At 36.5% G+C, this 18600-nt stretch overlaps 1 protein-coding gene across 4 annotated transcripts in view; it reads right to left on the bottom strand.

Moving 5' to 3' along the window:
- Window positions 1-18354, bottom strand: part of NEMF (nuclear export mediator factor) — a 53707-nt gene extending 35353 nt beyond the window's left edge. For 3 of the 4 annotated variants that reach the window (XM_079913671.1, XM_079913673.1, XM_079913674.1), the window contains exons 1-8: window positions 17784-18354; window positions 16871-16939; window positions 16652-16754; window positions 13560-13685; window positions 3738-3886; window positions 2413-2480; window positions 1358-1444; window positions 63-136 (exon numbers count right to left, since the gene is read on the bottom strand). In XM_079913671.1, coding sequence (XP_079769797.1) covers window positions 63-136; window positions 1358-1444; window positions 2413-2480; window positions 3738-3886; window positions 13560-13685; window positions 16652-16754; window positions 16871-16939; window positions 17784-17842 — 735 coding nt within the window. In that variant the 5' untranslated portion in view covers window positions 17843-18354. The remainder of the gene's footprint in view (window positions 1-62; window positions 137-1357; window positions 1445-2412; window positions 2481-3737; window positions 3887-13559; window positions 13686-16651; window positions 16755-16870; window positions 16940-17783) is intronic. The other variant, XM_079913672.1, reaches the window with a different exon arrangement.
- Between the last annotated feature and the right edge of the window lie 246 nt (window positions 18355-18600).

The following is an 18600-nucleotide window of genomic DNA, read 5'->3' as shown; positions in this document are numbered from 1 at the left end:
AAATTCTATAAATCTAAATAAGTAAAACATCAACAATAAACAATAAGCATTTGTGGTGCTACCTTTCCACTGAAGTTGGATGTTGTTTTCATATACTCTTCTGCTTTCTGAAGACAAACAAGTACTTTTTCAATATCTAATAGGGGAATAAAAAAGGAAAAAAGGAGTGCCAATCAACTGTCCATAACTATTATTAAACATCTATGTAGAAAACAGAAAGTGCTTATGAAATAATACAAGTTGTTCAAGAAAATTAAATATAGTTATTTCATGTTTATAATCAGTTTATTAAATAAGAATATATTTTGGCCAGCTTGTTGTCCCAATAGCTTTTATTGAATCCATCTTTCCCCTCATGATATGAAAGCCACTTTGTTCATATGCTAAATTGCCACATATATTTGGGCTTGTTTCTGAATTCTTTATTCTGTGTATTCCTTCTCCCAAAACTTAACTTTTAATTACTATAGCTTCATAATACATTTTAATTTATGAAAAGATTATACTCCATCATTACTATTATTTTCCAGAGTTTTCCTGAACATTTTTGTATGCTTTTTACTGCACATATCAGATTCATTTAAAAAAGGAAGTGCAATAGCAAAAATAACAATACCACCTGTCGGCATTTCGAACAGGATTGCACTAAATTCATGTATTTCAGAAACTAAATCATTCACTTAAAACATTCAATTCGTATTTTTAAATGCACAAAAAAATTTTACATTTGTGCATTTGTGTATCATAAAAATGATCCCTAAACCTTAAGAAGTGATATAAATCCCAAAATATAAATATCAAGAATGATTTGTTTTCATTTTACATGAGAATCTGCAGATAAAAATTTGTCAAAGACCAAAGCTTCCATTTTCCTTATATTTCCTCCAATTTTTTATTATCCTAATCTAGAAGTTAATTTAGGTTCCCTTAAGTAGTTACAAAAGCCTAATTCATTATAAAGTCACACCACAGCACTTACAGAATTAAAATGTATAAATAATGCTACTTCTAGAAGCCCCTCAGGTTCTGAGTCTGAAGGTGAATAATTCAACTCCTTCAAGCCTTGTACCAGAGACTGTCTCAAGTGCAGTAACCCCTTCCAAAATTTAGGGGGAGGGAGGGAGAATATTCTAAAATCAGAAGGTAATAACGTAGAGAGATTAAACTGCATGTTACTACGGATAAAGCCATCACATTAGAGTAGGAAGTCAGGAATACCATATGGATAGAACACTAACAGGTCAAATGTTTTTAAGTCTAGAACTACCCACTCACTTACTACTTTTTCCAGAAATAATTTTCATAGGTTTAAAAAAATGAAATAAAAATGGGCAAAACTTGTAGCATGCACACATACCCTTACTTTCAAATTTTTCATCCAGTTTGACATTGCCAGAGAATCCATTTTCTATAAGACAGTGTTCAATGAGAGCTGGTCCACAGGCTATAAAAGCAGAGGATATTATTTGTAGTATTTTCCTATAAAATTTCACGTTCAAAATACTAATGTATATCCCAATATAAATGATCTACTCAATAACAGTAGCCAGTGAAAATAACAATTAGTTTACCTATTTTGAAATGTTATTAGAAATGACAGTTCAAGTATTTATAAAAATTTGAGACTACAATAAAATTGTAGAAGTCAATGCAAGTTATAGGAATTTAATGGAATATAGTCACGTATAAAAAGGATTATAAACCAGGAACGAAAGGCTGGTTTAGCATACAAAAACTGGTTGATGTAATACACCATATTAACAGAATAAAGAAATAGAAAAATCCAAACTTACAAATTTTACACATGCTATACTAACAGATGGAAAGTTTTAAAGATAACTTTTTTAATGCATTCTAAACAGTAACTCCTGTAGTAATCAATGGTACCTGCCTTCTCATATGTCCTCCCCAGATTCCTTAGTATAGGGATAAGTGATGATTTTCTCAAGTGTAAAAGTTGATTAGATTATCTTTACCCTGGTTATCAGCGGCACCTGGCAGACCTTGGAATGCCCTGAGACTCACCGATAAAAAACAAAAAGCGAAACAAAGAAAGCCCAACCAAGCTAAGTGACTATTAAATCAAAAAGACAGACACTGAAAAAAACAAAAAAAAAAGATTTCTTAGAAAACTATACCTGGCGCTCAAGTGCTAGATAACATAGTTTGTTTACATAACTGTATTGCTTTTAAATAAGATGTAACATAAAGGTCAAAGTTCATATGGTATAACAAATTTCTCTTTCCTTGAAAATAAACACTTATTTACTCAAAAGATCATTTTAAACTCCTTTCTACATTTATCAAGTTGTTCTAATTTTCTACTAGAACTAGATTTCAATGTGTTACATATATTTCTAAGAAACCATATTATCTTACAAACACTTCATTGCTCTATATAGGATTACTCACGAAGTAATGGGTTAAGAACTCTCTTCAGTAGTTCACCCTTAGGTGCACTGGCTATTATTTCAGTCAATCTGTGAAACAAAATTGACACACCCCTTACTATCTTATATTTAATAAACCCTACAGCCATATTCATGTTCACAGTACTTTCATATGCATCAATTTGCCTGATCTTCAAAATATCCTAAAATATAAGAGGAGCTAGTTCACTTTATAGGTTAAAAAAAAAAAGGATCATAAAAGTAATTTATCTAAGTTTAGTAGGTTCCTGAACAGCAGACTGGGACTTGAAACCAAGTTTTCCAAGGAACATCAATACTTTTTCAACGAAGTCATACTGCTTATCGTCAGCATGCCCATATATGACATGAAAGACACATTTTTATGCAACAGTTAAATGTAGTCTGTGGAGACTGGTGATATATGGGTTTTTAAAAAATATTTTATTGTAGTTGATTCACAATGTTGTGTTAGTTTCAGGTGTACAGCAAAGTGAATCAGTTATACATATATCAATACATATATCCACTCTTCTTTTTTTTTAGATTCTTTTCCCATATAGGCCATTACAGAGTATTGAGTAGAGTTCCCTGTGCTATATAGCATGTTCTTAACTAGTTATCTATTTTATATACAGTAGTGTGTATATGTCAATCCCAATCTCCCAAGTTATCCCTCCCTGGTGATATATCTTAACACCTGAACTGGCTTTACCTAATTAAACATCTAGAAAGAACTCAAGGATGCTGTGGGCCACAGTATTCCCCCCCAAGTCAGCATCAACCTCACCTGCAAACTTGTTAGAAATGTAAATTCCTGGGATCTACACCAGATCTACTTAAAACCTGGTGGGGGCAGGGGGATCTATATTTTACCAAGCCCTCTAGGTGATTCTGATGCATTCTAAACTTTGAAAACCACTGCTGTAGCCTATTAGCAAAGCCTTCCAGCCAGAAGAGTACTGTTATAGTCAGCACCTTATCGCATCATACTCCTATTTTTTAGCTAAACCAGAATTCCTATCTCCTTTTGCACTCTGCCAAGATATCCATTTGTCTTCTCACAGAACAGCTAATAAATTCCCCCACTTTACCAAGAAATCATAAACATCTGAAGTAACACCAAACTTAGATTAAAAAAAGTACATTTGCCACTCCCAAATAAGGCTTATTGCTTACGTTTAAGCGCACTTATGTAGTTCAAGCAGCCCAAATTTATTTTATGCAAGTAAAATATTTTCTTATGTGACAGTTCTTTCATATTCTGATATATGATCTATTTTACTATGTAATACAATATGAAATGAGTTAATAAAACAAACATGTTACCTTTCCAAGGTAAGCAAAGGTTCGGCAGCTCTAGCATGATCAACTGGATAGTGTTCACGAACAGCAAATTTAACATCATCTGACTCATCAGTTCGAAATCTTAGGATATTTAAAATTAGGTACTCATAATCTGTAAGAACAATGTTCCCCTGTAATAGAATAAAATATAATTTAATGCTTTTCCCAAATCATTCTTAAATCTTAAAAATTGAGAAAGAAAATGTAGTCTCTTAAAAACCCAATCAAGGCTATAGAAATGAGTTACAAACACAAAGCATTTGAGTTGCATCTAAACAGTGCCCCTTGCACTTGCCCAGCACAGACTATGAAATAAAATAAATCTAAACACCCCAAGTTTGAAACATAATGAAGGAATCAAGAGCAACTTTAAACTCACTGTCTGGTGGTTCTGCAGAGGTCACTATTAGAAGCAGAATAATCAATTAACACCTTGATGACCACCAACTGAACTTAATGTTGCACTTGGTTGAGGCAAATCTACAAACACTGTGGCTTATTAAGAAAAACAACATATATTTCAGAAGCCAAACACAGAGCTATTTATACTTTCACCTGCAATTTGTCTTTGAATAACAATTAGTTATATGGAAAAATCAATAAAGGCCGTTATACCCTTTGACCAAGGAATTCCACACTTGGTTATGTGGCCTAGTGTAATACCTCAATAAAACCAGAAGCTACATGCTTAAACTGCATCTTACTTACAATAGAAAAAAACTGCAAACAGCCTAAATGTAAAAATTGGAGATATTGATAAATAAATTATACCAATATGACAAAATATTTAAAAGCTGTTAACTTAAGAAGATTATGTAGGACTTACCTGGTGGTGCAGTGGTTAAGAATCTGCCTGCCAATGCAGGGGACACAGGTTCGAGCCCTGGTCCGGGAATATCCCACATGCCGCGAAGCAACTAAGCCCATGTGCCACAACTACACAACTAGAGCCCGCGCGCCTAGAGCCTGTGCTCCACAACAAGAGAAGCCACCAGAATTGAGAAGCCCGCATACCGCAATGAAGAGTAGCCCCCGCTCGATGCAACTAGAGAAAGCCTGTGCACAGCAACGAAGACCCAACACAACCAAAAATAAATAAATAAATAAATAAAATTGATTCTTTGAAAAAAGACTATGTAAAAAAAGTAGGAAAATGTTTATAATGTTAACTAAAAAACAGGAAGACCAAAAAATCCTGTATTCTGGGAAGTATAAGGCAAATGTATCCTGGGAAGTGGAAGGCAAACACAGGAAAAATTAAAATACTTATTAAAGAGTGAGGATTAAAAAGTCTTTTTAAAACTTAATATTGTTACATAATCTTTTCAATAAAAACCAGGGGAGAAACCTAATGAAAATAAAACTGCCCAAAAAACACAAACTTCCAAATTTATTATAGACAGTGAAGGTTGCTGTATAATTAAAATACAAAGAAGCATCCATGAAAATAAATGGTCACACATGCCTTAGCAAGTACTTAGAAGGTGGTCCCAGAAGACGGTGGGAACAGCCCCAATCTCATGAGGAATAACAGGTTGCAAGATAATGTTCACTAGATGGGGCCACCATTCACCTTGATCACAAATATACAGGCATACCTTGACGTTATTGCAGGTTTGGTTCCAGACCACCGAAATAAAGCAAATATTTCAATAAAGCAAGTCACACGAATTTTTTGGTTTCCCAGTGCATATAAAAGTTATGCTTACACTATATTGTAATGTTTAATAATATAATGTAAAATATAATGTATCATAACACAATGTATAATATAGTATATAAAGATAATATACTTTAAAAAACAAGGTACGTAATTAATTTAAAAATACTTTATTGTTAAGAACTGCTAACCATCATCTGAGCTTTCAGTGAGTTGTTCGTAGTAACATTAAAGATCACTGATCACAGATAACCATAAAAATATAATAGTAATGAAAAAGTTTCAAATATTGTGAGAATTTTAAAAATGTGACAGAGACATAAAGTGAGCAAATGCTGTTGGAAAAATGGCACTGACAGCAAAAAATTACTTGATGCAGGACTGCCACAAACCTTCCATTTGTAAAAAAACGCAGTATATGAGAAGCATAAAGCAAAGCTCAGTAAAATGAGGAATGCCTGTAGATAACCTGAAGTTACTAGGTGTTGAAAGAGCAGGACCTACTGCTAAATGTTCCAACTTCAAAGAAATCATGCATTTAGAAATTTAAACATTTAACTTAAAGAACAGAAATGTTAACTGGAGAAGGAAAGTAGGAGACTTGGATAGAAGTCCATATAGTGTCTGATTGGTTCATAAAGGTGTGACTTGAAAAACAGACCTGGCCATAGGACCTGGCACATATAAAGTGCTCAATAAATGTTTGTTGAATCAAACTGTTCAGTTATCAAGAACATCTGGAAGATTCCAGTAGGGCAGTTACTTCCCTCAGAGGGCTTTCTTTAAACCAAGGTTTCCCAAAAGTATTCTGTTAAGATGGTTTCCACTACTCCCATTAAAAAGAAAAAAATTCTGTGATCTAATAAGTTTTGGAAATTCTATGTAACATATCCTTCCCTAGGGGATGTACACATCACATGATCATATTAAAGGCACTGGTAAGTCCTAGAGTTAAAAAAAAAAATTTACCTTATTTATTCTCAAGGTTCTTCAAATTTTTATGACTAGGGGAACCATTTTTCTAGGCTATTATCATATGGAAGTGGTGTCGAGGAATTTACTTGGGGAAATACTGCACTTGTCTCTGATGTACTCAATAATCCATTTTCTAATCTTACTTTCTCCAGAGTCTTTCTTACTGGAAACTTCTTTTCACAAATTAATAAACTGACTTTCTTAAGTGAGTCTGAATAGTAACAGCCTCTTTACCCAAGGTCTGATCGACTCTAGATAAACCATACATCAAAATTCCAGACATGAAGGCTAGAAGCTCAGACCCTGGTATAGAGAGAGGAGAGAGCAATCTTCAAGATCTACTGTAAGAATCAACTAACATACTTCTCTTAAATACCACAGTGAGTACTGAAAATTCCTAAGCACATACTCTCATATATAAATCCTGAATATCTATTCCAAACTCATCACTAAGTGGACCTCTGGAACCTAGACAGTACACATGCCAATTGAGCAGAGCCTTCAAAACAGAAATACACTAAATGCAAGGGGGTATCCTGGATTGAATCCTGGAACAGAAAAAAGAACATGAGTAGAAAAACTGGTGAAACCCAAATAAAGTCTGTAGTTTGATTAGCAGTAATGTACCAATGTGAATTTCTCAGTTTTGACAAATGTACCATGGTTATATAAGATGTTAACATTAAGAGAAACTAAGTGAAGGGTATACCAGAATTTTCTTTATTATCTTTGCAACTTTTCTACAAATCTAGTATTACTATAAAATAAAAAAATTATTTAAATTTTTAAATGATAATAAAGACTTTTTTATTCTGTGGAAAGAAATTTTACATCATTTAAGTGCTAAGTTTAAATTGAAAAAGGAAAAAAAGAAAAAAAAGGAAAGGCCTATGTCTGATATATAACTTAAACTTCACATTGAGTTAAACCTAAGGCAGCCTGCAATTAGTTACATTCTAGAGATTTCTCCCCCCACCAATGAAAAAAACCTTCTCTTGTTTTTTAATTGGGGTGGGCGGGAGTGGGGGAAAGGGATCATAAATAGGACACCAAACATAACAGTGGTTACTTTGGGATGAGGAACTGGTTAGGCCAGGGGTGATAAGACCTTCAATTTTAATTCTACAAACTTTTCTATATACTGAGAATGTATTTGTGTACTACTTGTATAAACATTTTTAATTTAAATGGTAGTCTAGATAATTCTAACTATTGTCCTACTGAGAAAAAGAAAAACTGGACAAGATACAAAGCAAGTCTCTTACGAAACAAAAAATGCAAACAGGCAGTAAACATTTATAGGATCAAAATCTAGGAGAGGAAAACTCAGAAAGGTGAGCTCCACACTTAGAGCTCCTTCTTCCCTAGGATCATTTATCTAACAGTTAAGAATCAGCTGACAGGCTGAGAAGCTGAGCGTGAATTTTGATAGGCTCACAGGACAACTAAGGAGAATAAAAATTTGAGTTCAGGGTCCAAGTGAAAGGGGTAGGGGCTAAGGGGATTTATCCCTGATAAGTTCAGCTATGAATACTGACCCCAAAAGGCTGCATCCCAGGAGGAGTGAACCGGAAATTTTCCAGCTTTCCCACACCCAGCTCCTAATCAATTCAATTCTTGATTGGAGTAACGTAATATGGGATTACTTGTGTCCTTAGCAACCTGTCTAAAGCAAATATCCTCTCTAAAGGAAGATAACATCATTCCAGGTCTCACGATTTATCTATTACTTTTCCTACTCAATGCCTGGCACACAATAAAGTAACCAGGCATGGGAGGAGACAAGACAATGTAATTATAGTTAAAAGAATAACAGACTATAAAACAGACATCAGAGGAATCAGATAATAGAGCAATTACAAATGATTCCAAATGATTCTTGTCTGATAGCAATAAAATTAGTGGAAGATAGATCAAAAGAAAATATGACTGAATTTTCCCATACTGATGAAAAACACCAACTCACAGATTCTAGAAGCACAGAAGGTAATTACAAAGGAAAATCAACTAGACATATCATAGCAAACTACTGAAAATCAAAGACAAAGAGAAAAAAATTTAAAGCACCCAGATAAAAAGGAGAGATTACCTTCAAAGGAGCAACAGTATGACTGACACTGGTTTCAACAGAAACAGTGGTCACCAGAAAACAATATATTATTTTTATAACTGCCAAAAAGTTATTCAACTAATTAACGAGAGAACTAGATGACAAAACTGGTTCTAAGAGAAATGAAGTAAGTGGACTACTTAGAGTGGGTGAGAAAAGAATGATTGTGTAAGATTGCCAATTTAGGGCAATAAAACTGCAACCTCTGGGGCTATCTTTTCTCTGGACAGAGATAATTTGAATCTCTACTAGATGAAATTAATTTTCACTGCTATCAGGCAAGAATTATTTGCATTGCTATCAGTTTTCTATAAGTTAAAGTCCACCCTTAACGAGTTGTAAAAGAGCCTAATCAAGAGTAAATAGCAGGGTCTTCCCTGGTGGCGCAGTGGTTAAGAATCCGCCTGCCAATTCAGGGAACATGGATTCGATCCCTGGTCCGGGAAGATTCAACATGCCGTGGAGCAGCTAAGCCTGTGAGCCACAACTACTGAGCCCGCGTGCTGCAACTACTGAAGCCCTCACGCCTAGAGCCCACGCTCCGCAACAAGAGAAGCCATCACAATGAGAAGCCCGCCCACCGCAAGAAACAGCAGTCCCCACTTGCTGCAACTAGAGAAAAAAAAAACAAAAAACCACATCCCTAGAATCCCCAGGAGTGTCGGCTAGACAACGCTAGACAACACCTGGCAGGATACTAAATTGACATTTTGTCCTTTTTGTCTCTTTTCAAATTTTGGATAATTTTTAACAGTCTCCTCTCATGATTACAACATCTCAAATTATTTTTGATTACACATATACACAGAAAAAGCTACTTTGTTTCTTGGACTGATTTATTTACACAAGTGCTGCAAGAAATGTTAACTAACATATGTATAAATTATAGACAGCACATCTAGAGCCACATGGTATCAAGCAGTTACTGAAGCCTTCATAATCACTGCTGCCTGAAGAATTCATAAGATATTTGGAATTATATCTTCAATAGCCTCTATTATTCCAGAGACTTAAAAATTATTATTTGCTTCTAACTCAAAGCTATGGAAACCAAAAAAAGAAAAGAAAAAATCACTACTGGTTTTGTCTGTGGTGCACCTATAAATGTGAGTAAATTCTTCTCTACGAGAAGTCACGCAAATCTACAAGAAGTGACCTTCCTTACTTCCTGCAGGCTAGGATCCTATATGCCACAGATAAGGTATAAGACTAGGTTCTCAGGAGGGCTTTGTGGACACTGGCTTTACATATGAAGTATAACCTTTTTTCCTTAATGGTGAGCTTTTCACACCTAACTGAATGAGATTTATTCTCAAATGTGACACTCTAGGTTTGACCTTGGCTACACAATCAATTTGCCTAATTGTAACCTGGTAAAAAGGACACATTCTTATTGAACCTATGTAAATAGACACATTGTCTTGAGCAGTAAAACAATCTCAGTAAAAGGCAAGTGTTCCTAAATTCTAAGAGACCAAAGAGAGCAAACTACCATTTAAAGAATGTATCACTCCAACTAGCACTAGTATAGTTACTAAGTTACACGTCAGAAGGGCTTTATCATATAACTATCATAAAAATAATATCAACAACATTCTGAAAAAAATAACCACAATCAGATTCTCCCCAGTTTATTCAGTCCTGTGTAATCAATTCTGATTGTCCTAGATCATAGGTTAACACTCTATTTTCATGAAGGCATCTGCTTCTAGACTAAAAAGAATCTTAAAAATCCTAACTTGGCATCCCTGATACAGTCTGGCATCTGTCCAAGCAATATTAGCTCAGACAATATGAGTCTATTATTTAAGAGCAGGGATCAGCAAACTTTTCCCATAAAAGGCAAGATAATAAATATTTTAGGGTTTGTGGGCCACATATGGTTTCTGTTGCATATTCTTCTTTCTTTTTAAAGAGCTCTTTTAAAATGTATTGCAAAAACCATTCTTAAACTCACAGGCTTTACAAAAAGGGGCCACAGGCTGTAGTTTATCAACTCCTATTTAAGACTATCTGGTATGTCCTTTTCACCAAGGTTCTGAGACTGCCTTCTTTGTTAAAGACCCGATTTATAATGACAAAATTATGGAGATGGAACAAATTAGTAGTTGCCAGCGTGCAGGGATGGGAGGAAGAGGGGTGGGTGTTACTACAAAGGGGTACCACAAGCAAGGAAGATCTCTGTGGTAATGGAAGAATTCTGTATCTTGATTGCAGTGGTGGTTACTTGAATCTACAAACATGGTGAAATGCATTGAATTATATGCATACATTGTACCAATACTGATTTCTTGATTTTGTTATTGTAATATAATTATGTAACACGTAACAACTGAGGGGAACTGGGTGAAGGGTACACCAGACCTCTCTGTTCTATCTTTGCAACTTCCTGTGAATCTATAATCATTTCAAAATAAAAAAGGTTTTAAAAAGGTTATCATACAAATTTTTTTTTTAATTGACCACTACCTGAGACCACATACAAAAATCAATTCCAGGAGAGCAGCCACTGCAGCTGTAGCTGCTGCTGCCTGCAGGGGAGGGGGGGCAGAAAGATGGGTAAAGGAATTAGAGGCAAAGAGAAGTGCATCGACAATTAAAGACAAGTGCAAGGATCAGCAGGTGGTCTTGCTGTCCCGGTCCCACATCCAGGTAAATAACTAATACAAGTATGTCCACTTCTGATAGTTCACTAAAGTGCACGCTTATAATGTATGTGCCATATATCTAACAAAAACCTTAAAATGATTAAAAGCATGTGGTAAAAAACGTTGATAAGAAAGAAGAAAAAACGAACAGCTCAATATTATTTTTAAAAATTACACATTCTATTATTCGGGTCTCCCTTAATTATTTAACCAATCTCTTACTCATAGAAATTTAGCTTTGAATAATGGAGTCGCTTGGAGTCTAGCTAGAATTGAAAAATTCCACACATGAGGACAAACTAGGGACCGATTTCCACTTAAAAGCTGTGATAAGTCCAGCCCAAGTGACTCATGCAAGAAATAAATGGGAACATTTAAGAGATGACAGTCACAGAGAAATGGAGAAAAAGCAAAAAACAACAAACAACAAAAAAACAAAGACATTTAGCTTCTTTCCAAGTTTTAACTATTATAAACACTATAAAGACTATCCTTGGTATGGTCCTTCCTGAGCACTTGCCTCAAACGTTTCTTATGATAAATTGCTAGAAGTGGAATTCCTGCGTCAAAGGTTATGCACATAAACTTTAAAAATCATGTTATATACTATCAAACAATCTTCCAAAAATAATGTTCTAATCTACCCTTGCGGGCTTCCCTGGTGGCGCAGTGGTTGAGAGTCCGCCTGCCGATGCAGGGGACACGGGTTCGTGCCCCGGTCCGGGAAGATCTCACATGCCGCGGAGCGGCTGGGCCCGTGAGCCATGGCCGCTGAGGCTGCGCGTCCGCAGTGTGTGCTCCGCAACGGGAGAGGCCACAACAGTGAGAGGTCTGCGTACCGCAAAAAAGAAAAAGTAATAATCTACCCTTGCTCCCGTACATCCTTTTTCAAATTCTCTCCCTTATTTTTTTTTTTTTTTTGGCCACGCTGCACAGCTTGCAGTATCTCGGTTCCCTGACCGAGGACTGAACCCAGGTCACGGCAGTGAAAGCCCAGAATCCTAACCACTAGGTCACCAGGGAACTCCCTGTACATTCTTTTTTTTCTTTTCTTTTCTTTTTTTTTGTGGTACGCGGGCCTCTCACTGCTGTGGCCTCTCCCTTTGCGGAGCACAGGCTCCGGACGCGCAGGCTCAGCGGCCATGGCTCACGGGCCCAGCCGCTCTGCGGCATGTGGGATCTTCCCGGACCGGGGCATGAACCTGTGTCCCCTGCATCGGCAGGCGGACTCTCAACCACTGCGCCCCCAGGGAAGCCCTCCCTGTACATTCTTGATAATACTGGTTATTGTCAAACTTTCCAATCATTTATATATTGACAGAGAAAGAAAAAAAGGGGAGGAAAAAAACTATCATTTTTATCTTTCAGTAATCTGTTAATTTATAGAGTATTCATGCTTTCATAAGCCATTTGTATTATTTTTTGAATTGTGTAATCAAGCACTTTACCCATTTTTCCACTTGAATGGTTTGTGAAAACTACGTATTAGGATTATGAGCATTTTATTTACCACACAAGTTAAAATATTTTTCCCCAGTTTTTCACTTTTGATATATGTATCAACAGTTCATGGTGTTTTCTGCCTTACACAGTTAAATTGCCTTACACAGCTTTAAAATTAAGCAGTCATATCTATCAATATTTGTTTTCACTGTTAGGCTTAAAAGTCTTTTTCATCCCAAATTCATATATCTTAATCCATATTTTCACCTAGTACTTCTATGGTTTCACTCTTTATATTTAAATTTTTGATGCAAATGGAATTTATTTTGCGGTAGGTAGCTCATGAAACATTTCCAAGATAGAACAGGTAACTAAATGGAAGGATTAAGAGGCAAGAAGCAAGAATGGTGAGGCCATCAGTAGTCTTCCTCTTACGACTGATGACACTGAAAACATGGCAATGTCCCTGAGTCTCAACTGCGGTCTTATTTATGACAAAACTATTTGACAATTTGCTGGTTGTACCACTCTAGTCCTGAAATATAAAGTAGTAGATAATTTCTTCAGTTCTCGGATCTTCGTCTCCTACATTCAAATGCTATTTTATTATAGTTTTTGTTTTTGTTTTTTTTCTGGCCATGCCACATGGCATACAGGATCTTAGTTCCCAGACCAGGGATTAAACCTGCACCCCCTGCAGTGGAAGCACAGAGTCTTAACCACTGGACCACCAGGGAAGTCCCTCAAATGCTATTTTAAATGGCTACAGTCTGCCTAAATTCTGGCCTCCAGATAAAAAGGAAGATTAATGGAAAATTACATTTTACTCGTGTTGCACTTTATTATCCTAGTGTATCAATGGCCTTTGAGAAGAAAAAAATGTTCCCTGCCCATGTCTGACAGCACTATTACATGAATAATTAACAATATAATAATTCTCCTCACCCCATCCCCCAAATTTAACTTACCCTGTCATACAGCTCAATGATTAAGTGATAAGCAGCTTCGTCACTTCCAAATTGAAAATCCACAATTCTATCCACACCAAGCTGTTTTGCACTGACTAATCTCCGACTCTTCAAATGTTTTCGGCACTAGCAAGAAAGAGAAGAAAAAAGGCATTTATATAGTAAAAGTGAATTCCTAATCATTCAGTATTGGTTTATAATTAAGTTTCTTCTTTTCATTTCCATCAAGAATAACATCTTAAGACTAACAGATAAAACAGTATAGTCAAAATTAAAACTTACAGAGTCATTATCAGAGGAAACACATTTTATTTCAGACAACTCTGACTGCTAACTCTGAAACAGTATTTTATATCCAATTTTTAAGTAGACAGTAAGAGACCTATAGCGAAGTTTATGTTGTTGCTTTATACCACTGCTAAATAAATCCGTTCTTATTCTGAGGACCTCACACAAAGCTGTAACTTTTTTTTAAGCCTCTTTCTACTGAAATTTTTTAAGTATCCCAAATTTCCTTCTGTGTGTTTGTGTTCAAGATTAACTAGTGGTTTCCACTAATCTTTCACTTCAAATACAAATTCTGAACCAGGAGCTCAATGGAATTCTATAAATTAGTCCTCCAACTTACAACCAGTTGCCCTCTATTCCCACAAACTTTATTAATAAAACCCAAACAGAATTTTTCTGGTACTATCTCCAGGCTTTTGAACAACCTAGCTCAAATCCAAATGTAGTAACTCCTATCCTTTATCAAATCCCATTATTCTTATCCCTAGTCATAATGTTCTTGTTCTTATAAACAATTAAAATAAAATTAACATGTTAAACCCAAAGACAATTTACTTGGTAAATACCTACTGTTTTATATTACATGTACAAATATTTAAGTATGACATGGACCAAAAACAAGACTACTCTGTAGCTCCTAAAAAAAATTTTTACAATTGTTTCTAAATTTGAATTTGAAAGATCCCTTAGTCAAGACCAGAAAGAAAGAATGCTTTCTTTTCTTCAAGCCTCAAATCCAAAACAAATTTTACACAGAATTTAAACTAAAACCATCTTAAAAAAAAGGAGAAGAAGAATATACAGGGTCATTCTTCAAGTTAATGCCAATTTTTTCATAACTAAGAAGAGTTCTTCTCCAGATCTACTGTTCAAATTGACTAAAATTCTCATTTTATATATTCAGGCAGAATTATATACTCACATATATTCAGGCAGATGTAAGACTTTTCAACCTTCATAGAATAATCTCTCCCTCCTAAATTCAATAGTTCTCATTTAAAAGTGGCCTATATTAATTTTGATTTAAACAGTGACCTACATTCAGGGCTGTCTTTAAATCTCCAGGTGAAAATCATAATCAATTCCCCCAGTAATAGTTTGAGAAAAATAAAGTTAAAATGAAGATAAAAGGCATCCTTGAATGGAACAGAAGTCCACACCACGGAATGGTGAAAAAGGGAAAATTATCATGAGTATAGATGGACATATAATACATATGTAAAACTTGTTTTTTCTTTATTTCCCTACTAGAAGCTTGGTGAAAACAAGCTTCTGTCAGTGCCACAAAGCTACAGCTGGCATCCCCAAATGTGAGAATTAGGAACAATCACTGTGATTTACCACATACTAAACGTGACCCTGCCTGTGACATACAACAGTAGCAGCTCTTTTAGTTATTTATAAAGTACTTAACATTGTCTGCTCCACTGAAGAGAATTTTTATACACATTTAGATTTACATGCACACATAACTCATTAAATTCTAGGTTTTTTTTTTTTTTTTTTTTTGAGTGTCTGACCTCCTATTGATGTAGCCTCGTTTGGGGATGTTTATACAGTCCCAGTATCATATATCTTATTATCTGTTATATCATATGTAAAACTGAAACAATATTAGTTCTTCATATCCAAGTTATTAAACAACTTAAATGAAGTATGCATTATTCTTTGAAAAGTACTATACAAATATAAAGTGTCATTATTATTAAGGACAATCCCCAAAATAGAACCATTTGGGGTTACTATTAAGTAAATTAAACTTTTAAGAATTTGATAATTTTGTGACAGGCCTTGTGATTTGGGAAACACTTACCTAACGTGTAATCCAAAACAGATTCTAAGTTGCTGGGGATAAGGATCTTCTCTGTAAAGCCTCTAATGAAATAACACAATGCCAAAACAAATAAATTTCTGAAGGAAAGTGAGGAGGAGAGGAAGAAGGAAATTAATACATATGGAGCCCTATTATGTGTCAGGCATTGTGTTAGGTGCTTTACATGTAACTTCAATTAATCCTCACCAATAACCCCATGAGGGAGGCATTATCTACATTTCACATTTAAAGAAACAAGTTCCAAGAGATTAAGTAAAATTTCCAGGTTATAAAATTATTCAGCAGCAAAACCATTAATTCAAAGTTAGGTATATCTGACTCTAATGTCTTTCCTCTGCATCATGAGCTTTTCAGTATATCTCTTGTGTCAATAAGCGAAAGGGTAATACATCCACAAATGTGGGATCTCAGTTTTAATAGTAAAAACGAAAAGAAAAGTGAAAAGTAAAAAGATATGGTTGGTAGCATACTAATGTCACTGAGTATTCCAACAAAACACAGATTGGTAGCTGAAAAGTGAGCTGTGGAAGACAAGGCTAGGGAAGGAGGGAGGAGGGCAGATTACAGAAAGCCAAGAATGCTGGGGTATAGGATATGGATTCAGCAATTAGAGAATCATAAAAGGTGGGAAAACTAATGAAAATGATGCTTTAGAAAAACCAATGTCGGTCTAACACAGAATTGTTTTGATAGTGAGAAGAGTATCAGAGTTAAATAGCTATATGTCCAGCATTATAAAAGCTTGAGTAAGAACGGTAACTGTGGGAACATAAAGATGTGGCGCACAAAGTGGCATGAAGGGTAAAAGGGAGAAGTTAAACATCTCCTTTATTCAACCAGTATCTATCAACTACTCTATTTTATCTCTATTTTATTTATAACAGTGAAGAAAAACCCATTTATAATTTCAATTGTTAGTGACCAATCTCAGGGCCGTAAAATTTAGCTTCAAGTATAACTTAAAACTTACCTTCATGGCAAAACTAGACGGCATCATATTCTTAGGCCATTCAAATTCTGTCGTGTGAATTCGTATGCCAGATTCAAGTAAAAGTGTAGCTTTAACGTCTGGTCTGTAAAAGAAAAAAGTCAAAAAATTTTTAGGGGAGCATTAACTCAGGTTAAAAAAAACAAACAAGCTCATATTTAATTATACAAAAGATAAAACAAGCCTATAAAATGCTCTTACTTTTGAAGACGAATAAGATACGTCTTATTATCCACATCGTAAACATTGTTTACTCTCATTCCTAGCAAGCTGCAAAGAGAAAGGAAACATGTAACAAATCATACTACCATTTGAAACATAAAACTTCACACAATTTAAAGCTGTAGGCGAAAGCAGAGATGGCGAAAGGGGGGATCTTTGACTCTAAAGATACGGAGTCAACCAGTGTGCAGTCTGAAGGCCATCAGACATTGAGCCCAAACCTTGAGTGTAACTATTTAAGAACGAAAGTGGTCTATCAGCTCTAGAACACTATACTATGCCTTGAGTATTTTAAGTGATCCAATATATATTTTAGGAAATACAATAAAATCTAACCCACTTAATTATAAAAAAAATATGTAAACGACGCCCTGAGAAATATGACAAAGCTCACACAGCTGAATGACAGAAAGCAGATTAGAATGCAGACCTCAGGCCAAATCTGTTACCTCCGGCTAAAAAGGCGATGCTGCCTTTCTCTGCGGTGAGGAGGAGCGTCTAACAAACCAAGCCTCTGGTCTGGAAACCTCTGAAGCAAATGACTACACGCGTCCTCCACCCGGCGTCTCGTCTTTTACTAAACGTTTGCTGCCAGACCCGGGCGACTCAGGCCGACAGGCCGAGAGCCCCGCCAAAGCCGGACGCAAGACCTGGCGAGACTAGCAGCCCACGAGAGCGGGGAGTGGGGCACGCGACCGCCGGGGTCCCCCCGGTATCCTGAGAGCCACAGAAAGATGTCACGCGCTCGCCCACTCAGGCCTAGCCAGGTCCACAGAAGAACAGGACCGGGGGGACCCAGGGGAAACATAAGGCCGTTCTTGTTTCCACGGTGGACCCATGGCCTCTGCCTCCTGCACCACCCGCACGAGCCTGGTCACCCGTCATACAGTACCGGGCATTCAGCTCCGCGAGTACCGCGCGGAGGTCAACGGTGCTAAAACGGGTTTTCATGGCGAGGCTTGAGGGTCTCTACCGCAGTTTCCTCCGCCGCCGGCCTGACTCAACGCTGCTACTCTTATGCGCAGGCGCACTTGGCGGATCTACGGTCGCGCAGAAGACCCAATATTCCTTGAAGCGAACTGCTTTTCGTCACTTTTGTGCAGCGTTCGGCTGTCAAGTCCGTCGTCAGCTCCCTTTTCGTTGTACCAAAACAATTCGAAATAGATCCAAACTATTTTCTTGAAACTTCATTCCTTCCTGGAAAGCTTATGGACTAGGCCGGTTACTTTGCTCCCTTGCGTTTCGGGACTCAAGCCAGCCTCCACAGTGACCCCTGCGGGTCAAGACAATTTACAAGAAGCGCACTGGGAGGATTTCCCCGGGTGGGACTCAGCGTACAGGAGCAACGACCCCTTTCCCTGACGTGCACAGTGTTGAAATTTAACGAAGTGGACTATTTCATACACCCTACAGTTACCCTCAATGATCAAAGCAAATGAACCCTCAAAAAGGAGTTCCTATTCTGATGTCTTGCTCTCCGAAGAGCATTTTGTGGTGTATTGTGGGATTCTCATCCAATCTAGGTACTGGGATCCCCTGGGCTCAGCATAGTACCTGGCATACAATAGGGGCTCCATTAATGCTTGGCAACCTGAATATTCAATTGTTTCGCTAGGTAATGGTGAAGTAAGATTAAAAATAAAAATAAGACAATATTGCGCCGCCAAAGGAATTCACGATGCAGTGGGAAATCAGTCGTGCAAGAATGT

The sequence above is a fragment of the Stenella coeruleoalba genome (genome assembly GCF_951394435.1).
Source record: "Stenella coeruleoalba genome assembly, chromosome: 2".
Lineage (NCBI taxonomy): Eukaryota > Metazoa > Chordata > Mammalia > Artiodactyla > Delphinidae > Stenella > Stenella coeruleoalba.
The sequence above is the reverse complement of the archived record's forward strand: the minus strand, read 5'-3'. Positions and strand labels throughout refer to the sequence as shown.